We start from the raw sequence: 14,680 nt of genomic DNA on the forward strand, positions 1-14,680 counted from the left end.
AGGGAGCCCTTTAATATTCGTGCCAAAGCAGATTGGACGGTCCGGATCCAAACGCAAAATTTGGGTTGGTTTGGCGGATCTGAATTAGTTTTGCTCTGGTCCAAGTAACCGGTATTTCAGCGAAACTGTCGAATTCGAATCCTCTGAGATATCTCATATTTTGCGTGACTTTTTGGAAAATGTCAACCGTCACAATACGTTCTGCGCGACTCTCAAAGCTCAAATAATACTGCCCCCTACGTCACTCCCGAATAGGCACCGGACACGTCTGTCACGCAAAATATGAGATATCTCAGAGGATGTGCACTCAATTGTCGCTGCCTCGCTGGTGTGTACTTTTGACGAAGGCCCCCCACCCACCCTCAGTCGAATTCAGATCCCCAGCAATACCGCACCGAGTAGAATGAGATCTTAGTTGTTCCTTTAAATCCGGCACGAATCTCATAACAGACCTTATAATCTAAAATAGGCACCGATGTGAATTTGGTTGGCTAAGATTAATTATTGTAGGAGGTCCGGTACCGTAGAGAGGTTACAGGATTCCTTCAGTGACAAACGGATTTTTAAATATTGTTCAGTGAAGAACGATCACCACAAGAAAGAAAGGGATGCGACTCCTCTCTTTCATGCTATCAGCGCCTATCAACGAACTAGGTATGTTAAACCGAACCCTCTCCTCTTCTCTTCTTATTTATACTTTAGTCTTTCCTGTTTAGATTGCTTCGTTTAGTATTCACTTGTGAGATTATTGCTATTTAATTTTTTAGGAAATTGTTTCTTATTTATCTGATGTAGTTAAGTTTGTCCATTTGAAAGAGCTGAGTTCATATTTTTTTTTTATTCTGATTTGGGTTCTGGTTTGTATCTTTTCTAGATACTTGTACTCGGTCAGTGGTTCTTATAAGATCCTAATTTCGCCTTCTAAGGTTAGTAAGATACTTCATTAGTATAATAACCAGTATTAAATTAACCTTAATTCATTAATTCCTTCATAAATGTAAGCTGTAAGACTATACTTTTATTAACTATTAAAGAATGTTACTTTGTAGATCCTTTTTATAAGCATGGTTTAAAAAACAAGGAATGAGTGAATAAATATAATTAACTCTACTTCTATCAAACTACAAATAATTAGCTGCTATAAAATGATTTTTGCCCGTCAGGTGTTTGTAGAAACTCCCCACTGAAATTTTTTTCACCATTTCTTTCTCTGCTGATTCTTCAAGTATTGACTTGGATAACCACTTTTTTTATAGCATTAAATATACATTCTTTTTAGTCAAACCTTCAAAAAAATTTAACATAATATAATATAATTTTAGTTGGTTATTGCAGATGATTGAGGCGTCAGTGATTGCAAGCCCCATTCTTGGAATTTTGTATTATTTACTTCATGCAATAGTCAGTCTTGGCCATATATGGTCATATTTGATTTATCAAATCCAGTGCTTAATCATTTCTTCTGGATTGCTATCGAAGTACCAAAACCTCAAATTAGACCGGCTTAAGCACTTGGCAGTTGTAATTGACAGTGAAGAAGCTAAGAACAAAAGCAAGGTCCATCAGCTTTTGCTCTGGTTGTCAGATACCGGTGTCAAATATGTAATTCTCTATGACATAGAAGGTAACAAGTTAATTAGTCCCGCATTCGATTCCATTGGGTTACAATCATTTTGTCACTGGTACTTGCAAATGCACAGTGTTGGTCAACTGGTAATTCAGTTGACTGGATTATATTGTCCGAATAATTTGGCACATACAAAATTTCAAGATAGTTTTTACTATACCACGTGATCCTATTAATACTTCAGAGTACTGTACCGAATGAACTAAGGACCATATAGTCTATTTAGAAAAGATGCTTTCAGTGTATTGTCCTTATTAATGTAATAATTTTTTTTAATATCTAGGGGTCATGAAGAAATCAAATATGGCTTTTCAGAAAAGCACTGCAACTCAAAGTGATACAAAATGCTTGGTATTCATTCACATATCTTAATTTTTTTCATTGCATAGTTCCTTTTTGGGTATATTGTAAACAAACCATGTTATTTTGTTGTGTAGGGTTTTGATCTGAATGTGCCTTCAATTTTTGATGTGTTTGGAATGACAGTGGAGGTTATTTCATACACTGATGGTAAAGAAGCAGTCGCAAAAGCAGCAAACTATCTTTTATCAAAAAAATTGACAAACCAAGAAGGAATCCTAGATGGATCGGAACCAAAGTACACTGAACCTGACATCTCAAGTGCCTTAAAGGCAGTAGGTTAGTCTTTGATAACTTGTATGTATTATCTTCTTTTGATTTCATAATGTGTGCTTTAATAGATCTGTTCTCTCAGAGGTGAATCTAGCTTATATGAATGGGGGTCAATTGACTCCCATTCATTTTCAAATTTTTTATATTTATACCTTATTTTTAATATAGTTTAAGGTAAAATATTATGTATAGTGTGAAATTGACCTCCATTTATAGTAGGAAAATTTTACATGCAGATCATTCGTAGTAAATCTAAATTTCCTTCATATATGGATGCATTAAAAAATGCAAATTAACTCACTGTTATATGAGCTCATACAGTCGCATTAAGAGAAAATTGGTAAGGATGTAAATTTTGCATTTGAGCAAAAATGTCACCAAAAGATAATTTTGTTTTATGGCACATTTATTATTTTTTTTTCCCCAGTTGTCTGTCTAATAGTTCTGTATCTTTGTATGTCTTCTAATTTGATCCGTTATTTATACTAAGGTCACGATGGCCCGGAGCCAGATCTTCTGCTTGTATATGGGCCTGCCAGATGTCATTTAGGGTTTCCAGCTTGGAGAATGCGATATACTGAAATTGTGTAAGCTTATGTACCTCGTAAATTTTTTTTTTGATAGTCCGGTACCGATTTACTTCATTTATGACCAATGTGGTGCCAATCTTCAAACCAAAAGCAAAGTTTTATTGCAAATGCATATCTCTATTTTTGTTTTTGTTATTGATGCTTTCTCTTATGTTGCATACGGCATTATTTTAATGTAACAGTTCTTTTGTTTCAGGCATATGGGCCAGCTGAGTTCTATGAAGTTTAGTGCTATAGTAAAAGCCTTGTATGATTTCTCAAAGAAGCACCAAAATTATGGTAAATATATTTTTATCCATATAGTTTTTAACCTTTTCATTTTCTTTGAAGCCCGGAAGAAGTTTAAATTTAAAAGTTCATATGCTCGTTTAGTATTAGTGGGCATATGCTGCAGTCTGGTACAATGTAAGTGACAGCATCAAATAAATGCAAATTAAGTCACTGTTAAAAGAACTATGCTGATATGAAGTATTGTTTGTGTTTCATGCTGTTTTCTTATAAAAGCTTTTGATCATCTCTTAATTATTTGATTATTTCCTGTGCCAGGTAAATGAACTGTTGTGCTGTTGCTCAAATAAACGCCTCCAAGTGAACATTTTCGCATTGCATCCTTTTCTTTAGTTAGCTATATTAAATAAAGAATGATGCTTCTATGGACATAAGGACCTATTTGTAAAATGAACATATTTTTATTTTCAAAGTTCAAACAGTCGATCCAAACCGTTCATCTTGTTCTCCATATTAATATGTCCTTGGAGACCAAATTTTACATTTTTCTGAATTTTTTTACTATTTATTAAGATGGGTACAAAAAATATCAAATTCAGACCATTGAATTTTGTATCCATCTTAATAAATAGTAAAAAAATTTAGAAAAATGTAAAATTTTGTCTCCAAGCACATATTAACATGGAGAACAAGATGAACGGTTCGAATCGACTGTTTGAACTTTGAAAATAAAAATATGTTCATTTTACAAATAGGTCCTTATGTCCATAGAAGCCTTTGCGATTTAATATGTATTAAGATTCTGATAATCGCAGCTTAATAAGAAATACAATCCATAGTTCAGTGTTTATATCTTGTTTATGGTAAATTTTTTTAATTTGAGTTCTGTTGTGTTCAAATGTAGCAAGATCAGATATCACTATAATCATCTGAAAGAAGGGGTTAAATTCAAAAACATTGCAATAGAAGATATATCAAACTGACTTCCTTTCCCTCGTTGTAGATTTCTAAGTTCTAACGCTAAGCTAAACAAAAATCCCCTTAGAGCCTGTACGGCCTATAATTGAGAATGAACATGGATACAGAAATTGAAATGAGAAATACTTTTTCCGAGAAAAAAAAAATTCGGTTGACAGTAACGCGGCCGATAAGAGCCTTAGTAAACAAGTATCTGATTTATGGTCAGGATTGAATTTGTTTACTCTTTTAAGTACTTTTAACATTACCTTTCCTTTCTCGAAATGTAAGCCTGTTCGTGAAACAAAGACTTCTTTCTTTTTGTTCTTTTTAATTTTAAAATAACCTTTATAAACATGCTATTTTGAGAGCAACATAACATTGAGGGTTCAGAGAATTTGATGGGAAATGATTCAAATGATTATGAGAATGTTTTAAGATGATTAGTTTTCTTTGTTGGAATGCTAGAGGGTTAGGTCAGCCTAACAAACGTAGGACTCTTAAGGACTTCCTTTCTGACAATAAAATTGATATTGTAGGGATCCAGGAAACTAAAATGGAGTCATTTTCTAATAGACAGCTTCATGCTTTTAGTTCTAATATCACATTTTGGTTACATAAAAGTTCTAACGGTGCCTCTGGAGGAATTCTCCTTGGAATTGATGATTCAAAATTTACTATAGTCAACTCTTGGATTAAAAAATTTTCAATTACAGTTCTTTTGTCTAACAAATCTGACACTTTTACTTAGTTATTCACTGTTGTTTATGGCCCTGTCATTTCCTCTAGACGTTCTGCATTTCTTTCTGAAATTAGAGATATTTCTCTATTGGGTTTGCCTTCTTGGCTACTCTGTGGAGATTTTAACTTAATTAGATGCAAGTCTGAAAAATCAGGTCCTTTTTTCAATTATATTCTAAGCAATAGATTTAATTCCCTCCTTTCAGATTTATCCCTCATTGAATTGCCACTTCAAAACCGTAAATATACTTGGGCTAGATCTGCCACTTCTATGTCCAAAGCTTTACTAGATCGATATTTTTGCACTTCATCCTGGTTTTCTCATTATAATTCCTCTCTGGTACATTCCCTTCCTAGAGTTTACTCCGACCACAACCCTATCATTCTACGAACAGACTCCCTTACTACCTCCCATCAGAAAAACATCAAGTTTGACAGAACTTGGATCTCTCAAGAAGGTTTCCTAGAATTAGTCATTCACTGGTGGACTGATTTTCAACTAACTTCAGATTTAGGAAACTCTTGGAAATTCAAGTTACAATTTCTCAGAAAGAAATTAAGGGGTTGGAACGCAAATTTACAAGGAGACAAGAGACGACAGAAACAATCCTTACTACAACAAATTGAACACTATGAAACACTTAATGAGTCCAACTCCTTAACTTCTGATGATTTCAATATTTGGCAGAATTGTCAAACATCTTTATACTGTTTGTACCATGATGAGGAATTATATTGGCAGCAACGTGCCAAACTTAAGTGGTTTTTAGAAGGCGACCAAAACACTAAATTTTTTCATATTATTGCTTCCAATAGAAGAAAGAAAAACTCTATTTTATCCTTAGAAATAGATGGTTCCCTCACTTTTGATCCTAATCTAATAAAGGATCATATTACTGATTATTATAAAAATTTACTAGGCTCGTCCTCATCCAGATCTTTCTACTTACAATCTTCTCTCTGGTCTAGTTTAGAACAACTAACTCCTGCTCAACAGTCATCTCTTGAAGTACCTTTTTCTTTAGCAGAAATTAAGCATACATTATTCTCTTGTAATCCTAATAAAGCCCCTGGTCCAGATGGCATTTCTTTTCTCTTTTACCAGACCTTTTGGGATACTATTTCTTCTGATATTTTTCAATTGTTTCAAGCCTTCTACTCTAGATCCCTTGACATCTCTAAACTCAATTTAGCTTCTATATGTTTAATTCCAAAGAAAACTGATGCTATTACTATTAAGAATTATAGACCAATTAGCCTCATTAATTGTAGTTTTAAATTAATTACCAAGTTGCTCACAAATAGACTCTCTAAGGTTATGGATCCTCTTATCGATGACTCCCAATCTGCTTATATAAAAGGCAGATTAATTGGAGATAATATAGTTATAGCACACGAATTACTTCATCAAGTTAGAGTAACTAAACAAAAAGGAATCCTCTTTAAACTTGATTTTGAAAAAGCCTTTGATAAGGTACATTGGGATTTTCTTTTTGAAGTTTTAGTTACTAGAGGATTTGGGACCCTTTTCATTAATTGGATTAAGGACATTCTCCAAGGTGGTAGGACATGTATCTCTTTTAATGGGAATAATGGAACTTATTTTTCATGCAAAAGGGGGCTTAGACAAGGCGACCCTATGTCACCCTTCCTATTTGACCTTGTAGCTGATGCGCTTAACAAGATTCTTAGTAATGCTCAAGCTGCAAGAGAATTCAAGGTTTAGGAAACTTTCCAAATGCCCCTAAGGTACTCAATTTGCACTTTGCTAACGATACCCTGTTATTTTTAGAGGCTGATCCTTTCATGGTAGAAAATTTAAAGTACCTTTTATTAGGATTTGAAGATGTCTCTGGACTGAAAATAAACTTTGATAAAAGCGAGATGATTCCCCTAAATATTTCTCCATCCTTAGCCTCTTCTCTAGCTAGTCAATTAGGATGTAATCTTGCTGCTTTACCCATCACCTATTTAGGAGTACCTCTCCATTGGAAAACCTTAAGTATTTATGACTGGACTCCATCAGTTGACAAAATTGAAAAAAAACTTCAATCCTGGAAGAGAACTTTATTATCCCTAGGTGGTAGAGTTACTCTTCTCAACTCAGTTCTTTCTTCTATCCCTCTTTATTGGCTGTCAATTTATAAAATGCCAGCCACCATTAGAACCAGAATTGATATAATAAGAAAACGATTTATTTGGTCTGGCAGCTCCCCTGCTAAGAAGAAATACCATCTCATCTCTTGGAAATATGTGTGTTTAAGTAGAGATCAAGGTGGACTAGGAGTTTTGAATCTTACTAGAATTAATATAGCCCTTTTGGCTAAATGGTGGATCCGATTTAAGGATCCTACAATTGTTGGTAAATGGAAATCTTTACTCATCGATAAGTATGGTAGTTCAGGTTTTGATATCTCTAATTTATCTCATTTTTGGAATGGTATTTTTAGCTATCATCATATTTTTGAGTTAGGTCTCAATAGGGAAGTAAATGATGGTCATGATACAGCCTTTTGGATCGATAGATGGCATGGTGACTGTGCCCTTTATTGCATTTACCCTAATCTCTTTAAAATTGTTGCTAATCGTACAATCATCGTTTCTGATGCTTTCTCTAATTCTTCTATATCCTTACAATTCAATAGGCAATTAATTGGCTCTGCACTTTCTGAATGGCATGATATGCAAATTTCTGTTCATTTTCATATAATACCAAATACCCCTGATCGTCTCACATGGAGATGGACATCTTCAGGAATTTTTACTGTTCATTCCCTATACTCATGGTTGGAATTTGGGGGGTTTTCCAATACCCAATTTACAACAATTTGGAAGTCTAAAATACCCCTTAAAATCAAAAAAATTTTGTGGTTACTTAGAAATGATGGTATCCTCACTAAATCTAACTTAGCTAAACGGGGATGGCAAGGTGACTTAACTTGCCCCTTCTGTGGTTCTTTTGAAACAACCGACACCTATTCGTTACATGTCCTTTTATCACTGCCATTTGGTCGTGGATTGCTCAACACAATGGTTTTCAATATGATTGCACTGTTTTAGAGGATCTTTGGTATTTAGATGCATGTATACCCTTAAAAGATACCCTTTTAATTGAATTAATTAGGGCAGCCACCCTTTGGGTAATATGGTTAGCAAGAAATAAGTTATGAAATAAGTTATGATTTAATGATTCTTCCATTCCCTCACTCACCAGCATAGGGGCCTCTATTATTTCACTTACTTCCTATTGGTGCAAAGTAAAAAATGATGATACTTTTTTTAAACTAACCTTGAATTTGCCTATGGATGTCTCTCCCTTGGCTCAGGTCGGCGATCTGGCAACCCAATCAGATTCTGATACCCCAGGAGAGGGATACCTTTTAGAGGATACTCCCGGACTTGGGTCAGAGGAGACGGGTCTGTCAGCCTACTTGAGGGACAGAGTTGAGCTCGCTGATACTAATATGTTGTCCTCTATTTTAGACCCCGTCTCCCCTGCATCCTCTTCTTCTCATTCTCCTAGTACTTCATCATACGCTAGCTTTATGAGGGCTTCCGACTCTACTTGCTCTAATGACACTTAGTACTTTGTTTTGTATTACTTAGCTATTATTTTTCCTTTATCTAGCTGTCAAATGTCTTTTATTTTTGCTGTTATGTAGTTGCTTATGTTTTGTTATAAGAACTCTATTTCTATTCTTTTTGAACAATGGAATTACTGTTCCATTGATTATTGTAAAAGAACTGTCTTTGTTTCAATAAGAAACAGGTAGGAGTTACACACTTTTATCAAAAAAAATATATATATATTTTAAGATGAATGTTTATTTTTACGGTGACCGAGTTTAGTTATAAAAAAATTAATTTATTTTAAAGGGGCAGAAAATAAAGATAAGATTTTTTATTATTTCATTTGAAGGAAGCAATTTTAGAATAACTAAATTTAGAAACAAATTTACATGTTTGCCTAATTTTTTGTTGTCTGCTGTTGCCCAATTGATACTTGGTTCTGCTTTGTACTGAATTGCAAATATTGTTGTGTTGGTTGATTGAGAGCAAATTGGATTCTCATATTCTTTCTTTCCACTCAAACCAGTTTGCCCAAATCCAATTTGCTAATCTCGATATCATAATTGTTGACTGTTCCAACAAAAAGGCAAAGTTTCAAACAAGCAAAAACACTAATTACTAAAATTTTAACCTTGTTAAAAGACAATTAAATGTTGTTCCAGAACAATAGTGTTCCAACTTCCTTGTACGATGTCCGTAGATGATCTTCAGTTATTAATTTAATTTCTTTTTTACAAGACCTTTTCTTGATTGAATTTGGCCAATCTGTTCGTAGTAATTGTTAATCAAATGATGAAAAACAGCAACACAAAAGGGATGAACTTCTTCATCGGCAATCAATCTGCAAACTTATTAACATAGATGTAAATTAGATGTAAAGAAAATTCAAAACTTCATACAATTATAGACATAAAAATCAGATCGATTGATATCAGAAGGCATCAGTAAATAAGTAGAGTATTTTATCTACATGGTCATATTCTGTGTGTAGGATAAGAAATTCACATCATTGCCTTCTTAAAATAAGTTCCGATTTCAAATCAAAGACAGCAAAAAGAAACAAAAATGATTCCCTTTTAGAAAATAAAATTAGAAAGATTAATTGATTTATATCAGAAGGCATCAGTAAATAAGCGAAGAATTTTGTCTACACGGTTTAAATTCTGTGTATAGCATAAGAAATTAACATCATTGCCTTTCTCAAAAAGTTCAGATTTGAAATCAACGACAACAAAGAGAGAATTTTGGTCGGACAATTTGACGCCATTGCAATCGCTATTGCTATGCAATAATGTTGGTAAAGCCAAACATTTCCTATATGCACCCGTTATATCCCTTCGGATGTAGTTCAAAGCAACCAAAGAGAGGGTAAACAAGCGCAAACAACAACAAAAAAGGGGTAAAATAAAGCAAATAAGATGAAGAAAAATATGAATTTAAACTCAGATAGATGCATATGGTAATCAGAGACAAAATCTCATACGTCCAGACATAGAAATTGAGCATCTTCATCATAGTCAACTATCTAACACGATCTGAAACTGTACGAGTTTAAACAGAAACAAATTTGCAAGAAAAACAAAAATTTATCTCAGACAAATTGCATTCCTCGTGGAGGAATGCGAATTGCAGACAATCAACACGGCATCAGATTCAGACCGCCCGTCTGCTTGTATCTCATCATCGAAACAACAATTTTGAAATTCCATTATAGAAAAATTCAGAAACACTACCTTCCTTACAAGGGTCGTGGTATCAAGCGCTAATGCTATTGAGGCGGCCGTGTTGTATTAGGTCTGAATCTCATATATATAAGGTGATTTTCATTTTTTTCTGAAAACCCTAGATTCAAAAAAATGCTAGAGTAACATTTCTTTAGACGGCCCACTAAAAATTTATAGGCCTGAAAAAGAAAACAACAGGCCCAAAAATGCAAAGACTGAACTGGACGCCTAATTGGGCTTGTGATTGTTATAGTCAAATGAGTGAATTACGACCAAACGGCCGCAGTGATAAACTTTTCAGGTTTCTTTATTTGTTAAGAGTGAGTCTATGGTAATATGCATATTACGGGTTTGTCCGTAATACGAATCAATATTTCTGTTTTTAAAATTTTAATTATCGATCCGAACCGTTTAATATAATTCTATATAAATATGTACTTGCAGACTGAATTTTTTATATATTTTTTTTAATTTACTTGATCCAAAATTTGCACATCAAGTGATTTTTTATCTATCGTAAAAAAATAGTAAAATAATTGTAAAAAATATAAAATTCGGTCAGCAAGTATATATTCATATAAAAATCATTTTAAATGGTTCGGATTGACCATTAAAATTTTGAAAACGAAAATATTAATCGGTATCACGAACCAAATCATGATATGCATAGTACTCTAGACTCACTCGTTTGTTAAAATACCAAATAAGACAATTTATCAACAGTATTTCTTATAAATCAATCCGTTATACAAATTATAACATAACTTAAATTTCAACACCAATACTGACAAAATGAAATTATTGTAGTTTTGATAAATTGCCTCTAATCAATGTAGCGAATACATCCATATGAGAGGTCTTTCAAAACCTAAGCACTCATTATCAAATTTAGTACTACTTGAACTTGACATGATTTTGACTTCCAATACAAGCAACACCACAACAGACCTCATAATTATTATCATTTTGAAACAACCAAACAACTCCTATCACTTAGCAACAACATCTGATTCTCCTGATTCTCTCTTCTCCATTCCATTTTCGACGAATGGCGCTGCAACCTCTCCATTTTTAGTGACTTCATTCTCATCAGCAACTTTTCCAAACAACACTTCCATGTCCTCTAAACTTCTCCCCCTTGTCTCAGGTAGAAAAAAGTAGATAAATACAGCCCCTAGGGTAGCAACACCAGCATATAGATAAAAACTACCGGCTATGGTGATCGCTTTGTATAGCGAAATGAAACTCATTGTGATCACCCCGCTCATGATTCTATTCACTGCGGTCCCTATGCTTGCTCCCTGAGCCCGAAGCCTCAGAGGGAATATCTCCGAACTGTAAACCCAGGCAAGTGGCCCGAAACCAGTAGCAAAAGAAGCGGTAAAAGTTAGCACTGTTGTAATGCTAAGCGCCCCTGCCCATTTTTGGCTTGGGTAATGATCAACAATTGTCAGACTGGAACCAAGTATGAGAAGTGAGATGCTCATTCCAGCTGAACTGGCTAGTAGAAGGGGTCGTCGACCGACCCGGTCGACAAAGAATACGGATATGAGTACAAACGCTGTTTTGCAGAAACCTACGGCAACTGTAGCACCGAGTGAGTTGGAACTGGACTTCATCCCTGCCTTCTCAAACACTCTGGGACTGTACAAGACCACCGAGTCGATGCCTGATGCCTGTTGGAAGAATTGTAAACCAACAGCTGCAATGACAGTTCGCCGAACTGATGGTGTTGGACGTAACAGTAGCTCTTTCCAGACTCCTTCTCCACTGCTTCGTTTTAGCATGGAAATTGATTTCTCATCCGAACAATCGTCTGGTATTCCTAGAGTATGTTTTATGTCGATTAGCCGTTGTTCAGCTTCCTCAGTTGAATCTGACGTTTTCAACAGCACATGCTTGGCCTCATCGAGTCGGCCTTGCATGACAAGCCAGCGTGGCGATTCAGGCATGAAAAACACACCAACAGCTAGAAACACAGGTGGTACTGCACCACCAAGAAACATCAACCTCCAATTTAGGTTGATAGGGAGCTTGGCAAATGCAAAATTAGCAATATAACCGAGCAATATGCCCGAGTTAATGAAAACTTCGGGGAAGGAGGTAAGACAGCCACGAACGGAAGCGGGCGACACCTCAGCAGTGTAAACTGGAGCAAGCATTAGGGCATAGCCTGTGCCAACTCCTGCCACGAAACGACCGAGCATGAGAATAACATAATTGGGGGCAAAGCCCATTAAAACAGCACCGGCAAAAAAGATGGCGGCTGCGAGGATCATGGTATACCGCCTTCCAATCCTGTCAGATGTACGGCCGGCTGCCAATGATCCGACAAGCGAATACAGGTTAATGATTCCGGCTAAAATCTCGATCTGAGTATCGGTAATATGGAGGTCCTTTTGAATGAATATCTGAGCTCCACTCATCACTGCACCATCTGGAAAGAGACGAGGAGCATCAACATAATTAATCTGTTAAACAATAACTTATCTATTTTAATCACATTAAGAAGTTAAAATAATACTTTTTTTTCATTTGGAGTCAAATTACACATTCCTCTCTTGATTTTTTTTTTTAAATAACAGATGCATAATTAATATGTAAACTTAAAACAAAAATACAGATTATTAGTTCTATATATGAACACAAAAAAAATATTAGAATTACGGAGTTCTGTTCCATTCTGTTTAATATTGATAGGGGAAAAAAAAAAAAAGGAAATATGAGCAGACAAGATTTATGTAATTAAGTAAAATTAAGAGGAGAGCAGACAAGAGGAAACAATAATATTTTAATTGGGAATATGTCACTAACTGTTTAACTAGGTGTTTAGTAAACTTGAATTAACACACACAAAAAAAAAAAATCAAACAGGTTCAAGAAGGATACAAAATTGGCCAATTGGGAAATCTAATTAACAAATAACAATCCAATCACTGTCCAAAAATCTGCTTAAACTATAGAATTTTTTTTAGAAATCATAAATAAAAAATAAAAATTTATCAAACCAACTTGATTGCTTTAGTTTTTACAAAAACCATAAGAACCGAGATACAATTTTAGTCCGAAATTGTTTTTTTTCCGGACCGAGATATCATTTCAGTCCAAACTATTTTCACATATTTTGATAACAAAATGATGGTAAAACTTGTGATAACACCTCGAACCGAAATGACATTTTAATCCTGAAAAAAAAAAATCGGACCGAGTGGCATCTCAGTTCTTGTGGTTTTTATAAAAATCAAAGCCATCAAATTGGTTTGATAATTTTTTTTTATTTTTTTACATCTCAGTTCTTGTGGTTTTTATAAAAATCAAAGCCATCAAATTGGTTTGATAAATTTTTTTATTTTTTTATTTATGGTTTGTAAAAAAATTTCTAAACTATAATCATGCATACTGTCCCTACTTTGTTAGGCTGCTTAGGTGGCCACTTTTGCCCCGACCATCTTGGAACCGGAAAGGGCAACATATATAATTTATTATGAGGCACGGTGCTTTGAAAAGTAAACCATCTATTTTACTTTCTGCCTAATTAAATATCTGTTTTCAAGATCTATTGTTAATACCTGATTTCAAGATCTAATGAACCGTTTAATATGATTTTTAAAATGTATTTAAAAAATCAAATTTTTACATTTTTAAAATATATTTTCTTTATAAATGGGTAGAAAATTATTTTTTTTGAAAAAATTCTGAACCATAAAATAACTGTGATTTTGTACCTACAAAAAAAATAGTACAAATTTCTAAAAAATATAAAATTTTGGTCTCTAGACACATTGTACTATGAAGATGACGTCGAATGGTTCAGATCGACCACTTGAATCTTAAATTAGCAAAATATAAGCAAAAAGTAAAACATAAGATTTACTTCCCAAATCACTGCCACCAATTTATATAACTTTAACTTAAAAATTAAGGCATAAAATGAAAATGGGTTTTGAGGAGACTAACCATAGCCTACTAGAACACAGGTCATGGAGGCAAGAAGAGCACAAGCTATGGCATATTTGTTCATAGGAGGCTTCTTCTTAGACATTGTTGCCTCAGCTGGAGAATTTGTTTTCTCAATATTCATTTCTTACTAGCAATAATGAGTGAGGTAATTTGGTTTGTGGAGGTGAGGCCTAGAGGAGAGAGAGCAGGTTTGAAAGGTCTATACTCTCTAGCAGCCTGGCTAGGTTATATTTATTTGAAGGTGAATCACAAACCTATGATACATTGATTGATGTATCATATGTCCTCTCTTTGATATGTCCAATTGTTGATAAGGACAGGAGAGGAAATTTGAGGAATTGTTGGAGAAAAATAGTGCAAATAGTCCAAACATTTGTAATATTTGAGGTCTGAAGTTGTTAAATAGAATTCTACAATAAGATGAACTCTTCCGATTTTAGTACACATGATAAAAAATTCTCACATATATCTTTATCAATTAATTTTATATATTTTTTTAAATTAGTGATTTTAAGTACCAACTAACAATTTTATTGATAAGAAAAATAAACTTACAACAATGACTCTTCAATACAAAATCTTTCAAATTACTCAAAATAAATGTAATCTTCTAATCTCACTTATAGACACTCATAATTACTCTATTAACT

General features: G+C 34.1%; 2 protein-coding genes and 2 non-coding genes across 9 annotated transcripts; 1 reads left to right on the top strand and 3 right to left on the bottom strand.

Moving 5' to 3' along the window:
- The first annotated feature begins 575 nt into the window (after nt 1-575).
- Nucleotides 576-3,537, top strand: LEW1 (Undecaprenyl pyrophosphate synthetase family protein). Of its 5 annotated transcripts, none has more exons than XM_078321979.1 (8): nt 576-654; nt 875-926; nt 1,336-1,624; nt 1,911-1,978; nt 2,065-2,266; nt 2,751-2,847; nt 3,047-3,129; nt 3,397-3,537. In XM_078321979.1, exons 3-8 carry the CDS (start codon nt 1,336-1,338, stop codon nt 3,402-3,404), a joined length of 747 nt encoding a protein of 248 aa, XP_078178105.1. In that variant the 5' UTR covers nt 576-654; nt 875-926; the 3' UTR covers nt 3,405-3,537. The 5 variants fall into 5 exon arrangements, with proteins under 5 accessions (XP_078178105.1, XP_078178129.1, XP_078178097.1 ...); XM_078322003.1 differs by having other exon boundaries at nt 591-654; nt 1,323-1,624; XM_078321988.1 differs by lacking the exon at nt 576-654 and adding an exon at nt 721-739.
- A 5,743-nt stretch (nt 3,538-9,280) lies between these two features.
- LOC144550718 (small nucleolar RNA R16) lies at nt 9,281-9,363 on the bottom strand. The gene has a single exon (XR_013510560.1). It is a non-coding gene; the product is annotated as a small nucleolar RNA R16 (small nucleolar RNA).
- A 98-nt stretch (nt 9,364-9,461) lies between these two features.
- LOC144550717 (small nucleolar RNA R16) lies at nt 9,462-9,545 on the bottom strand. The gene has a single exon (XR_013510559.1). It is a non-coding gene; the product is annotated as a small nucleolar RNA R16 (small nucleolar RNA).
- Nucleotides 9,546-10,750: 1,205 nt separating this feature from the next.
- On the bottom strand, nt 10,751-14,273 carry LOC144572389 (polyol transporter 5-like). 2 transcript variants are annotated; one of them, XM_078321951.1, is made up of 2 exons: nt 14,028-14,273; nt 10,751-12,507 (listed from the first exon to the last, which is right to left on the bottom strand). In XM_078321951.1, exons 1-2 carry the CDS (start codon nt 14,149-14,151, stop codon nt 11,060-11,062), a joined length of 1,572 nt encoding a protein of 523 aa, XP_078178077.1. In that variant the 5' UTR covers nt 14,152-14,273; the 3' UTR covers nt 10,751-11,059. The 2 variants fall into 2 exon arrangements, with proteins under 2 accessions (XP_078178077.1, XP_078178085.1); XM_078321959.1 differs by having other exon boundaries at nt 10,751-12,541; nt 14,028-14,158.
- Between the last annotated feature and the right edge of the window lie 407 nt (nt 14,274-14,680).

The sequence above is a fragment of the Carex rostrata genome, chromosome 2 (genome assembly GCF_964058835.1).
Source record: "Carex rostrata chromosome 2, lpCarRost1.2, whole genome shotgun sequence".
NCBI lineage: Eukaryota > Viridiplantae > Streptophyta > Magnoliopsida > Poales > Cyperaceae > Carex > Carex rostrata.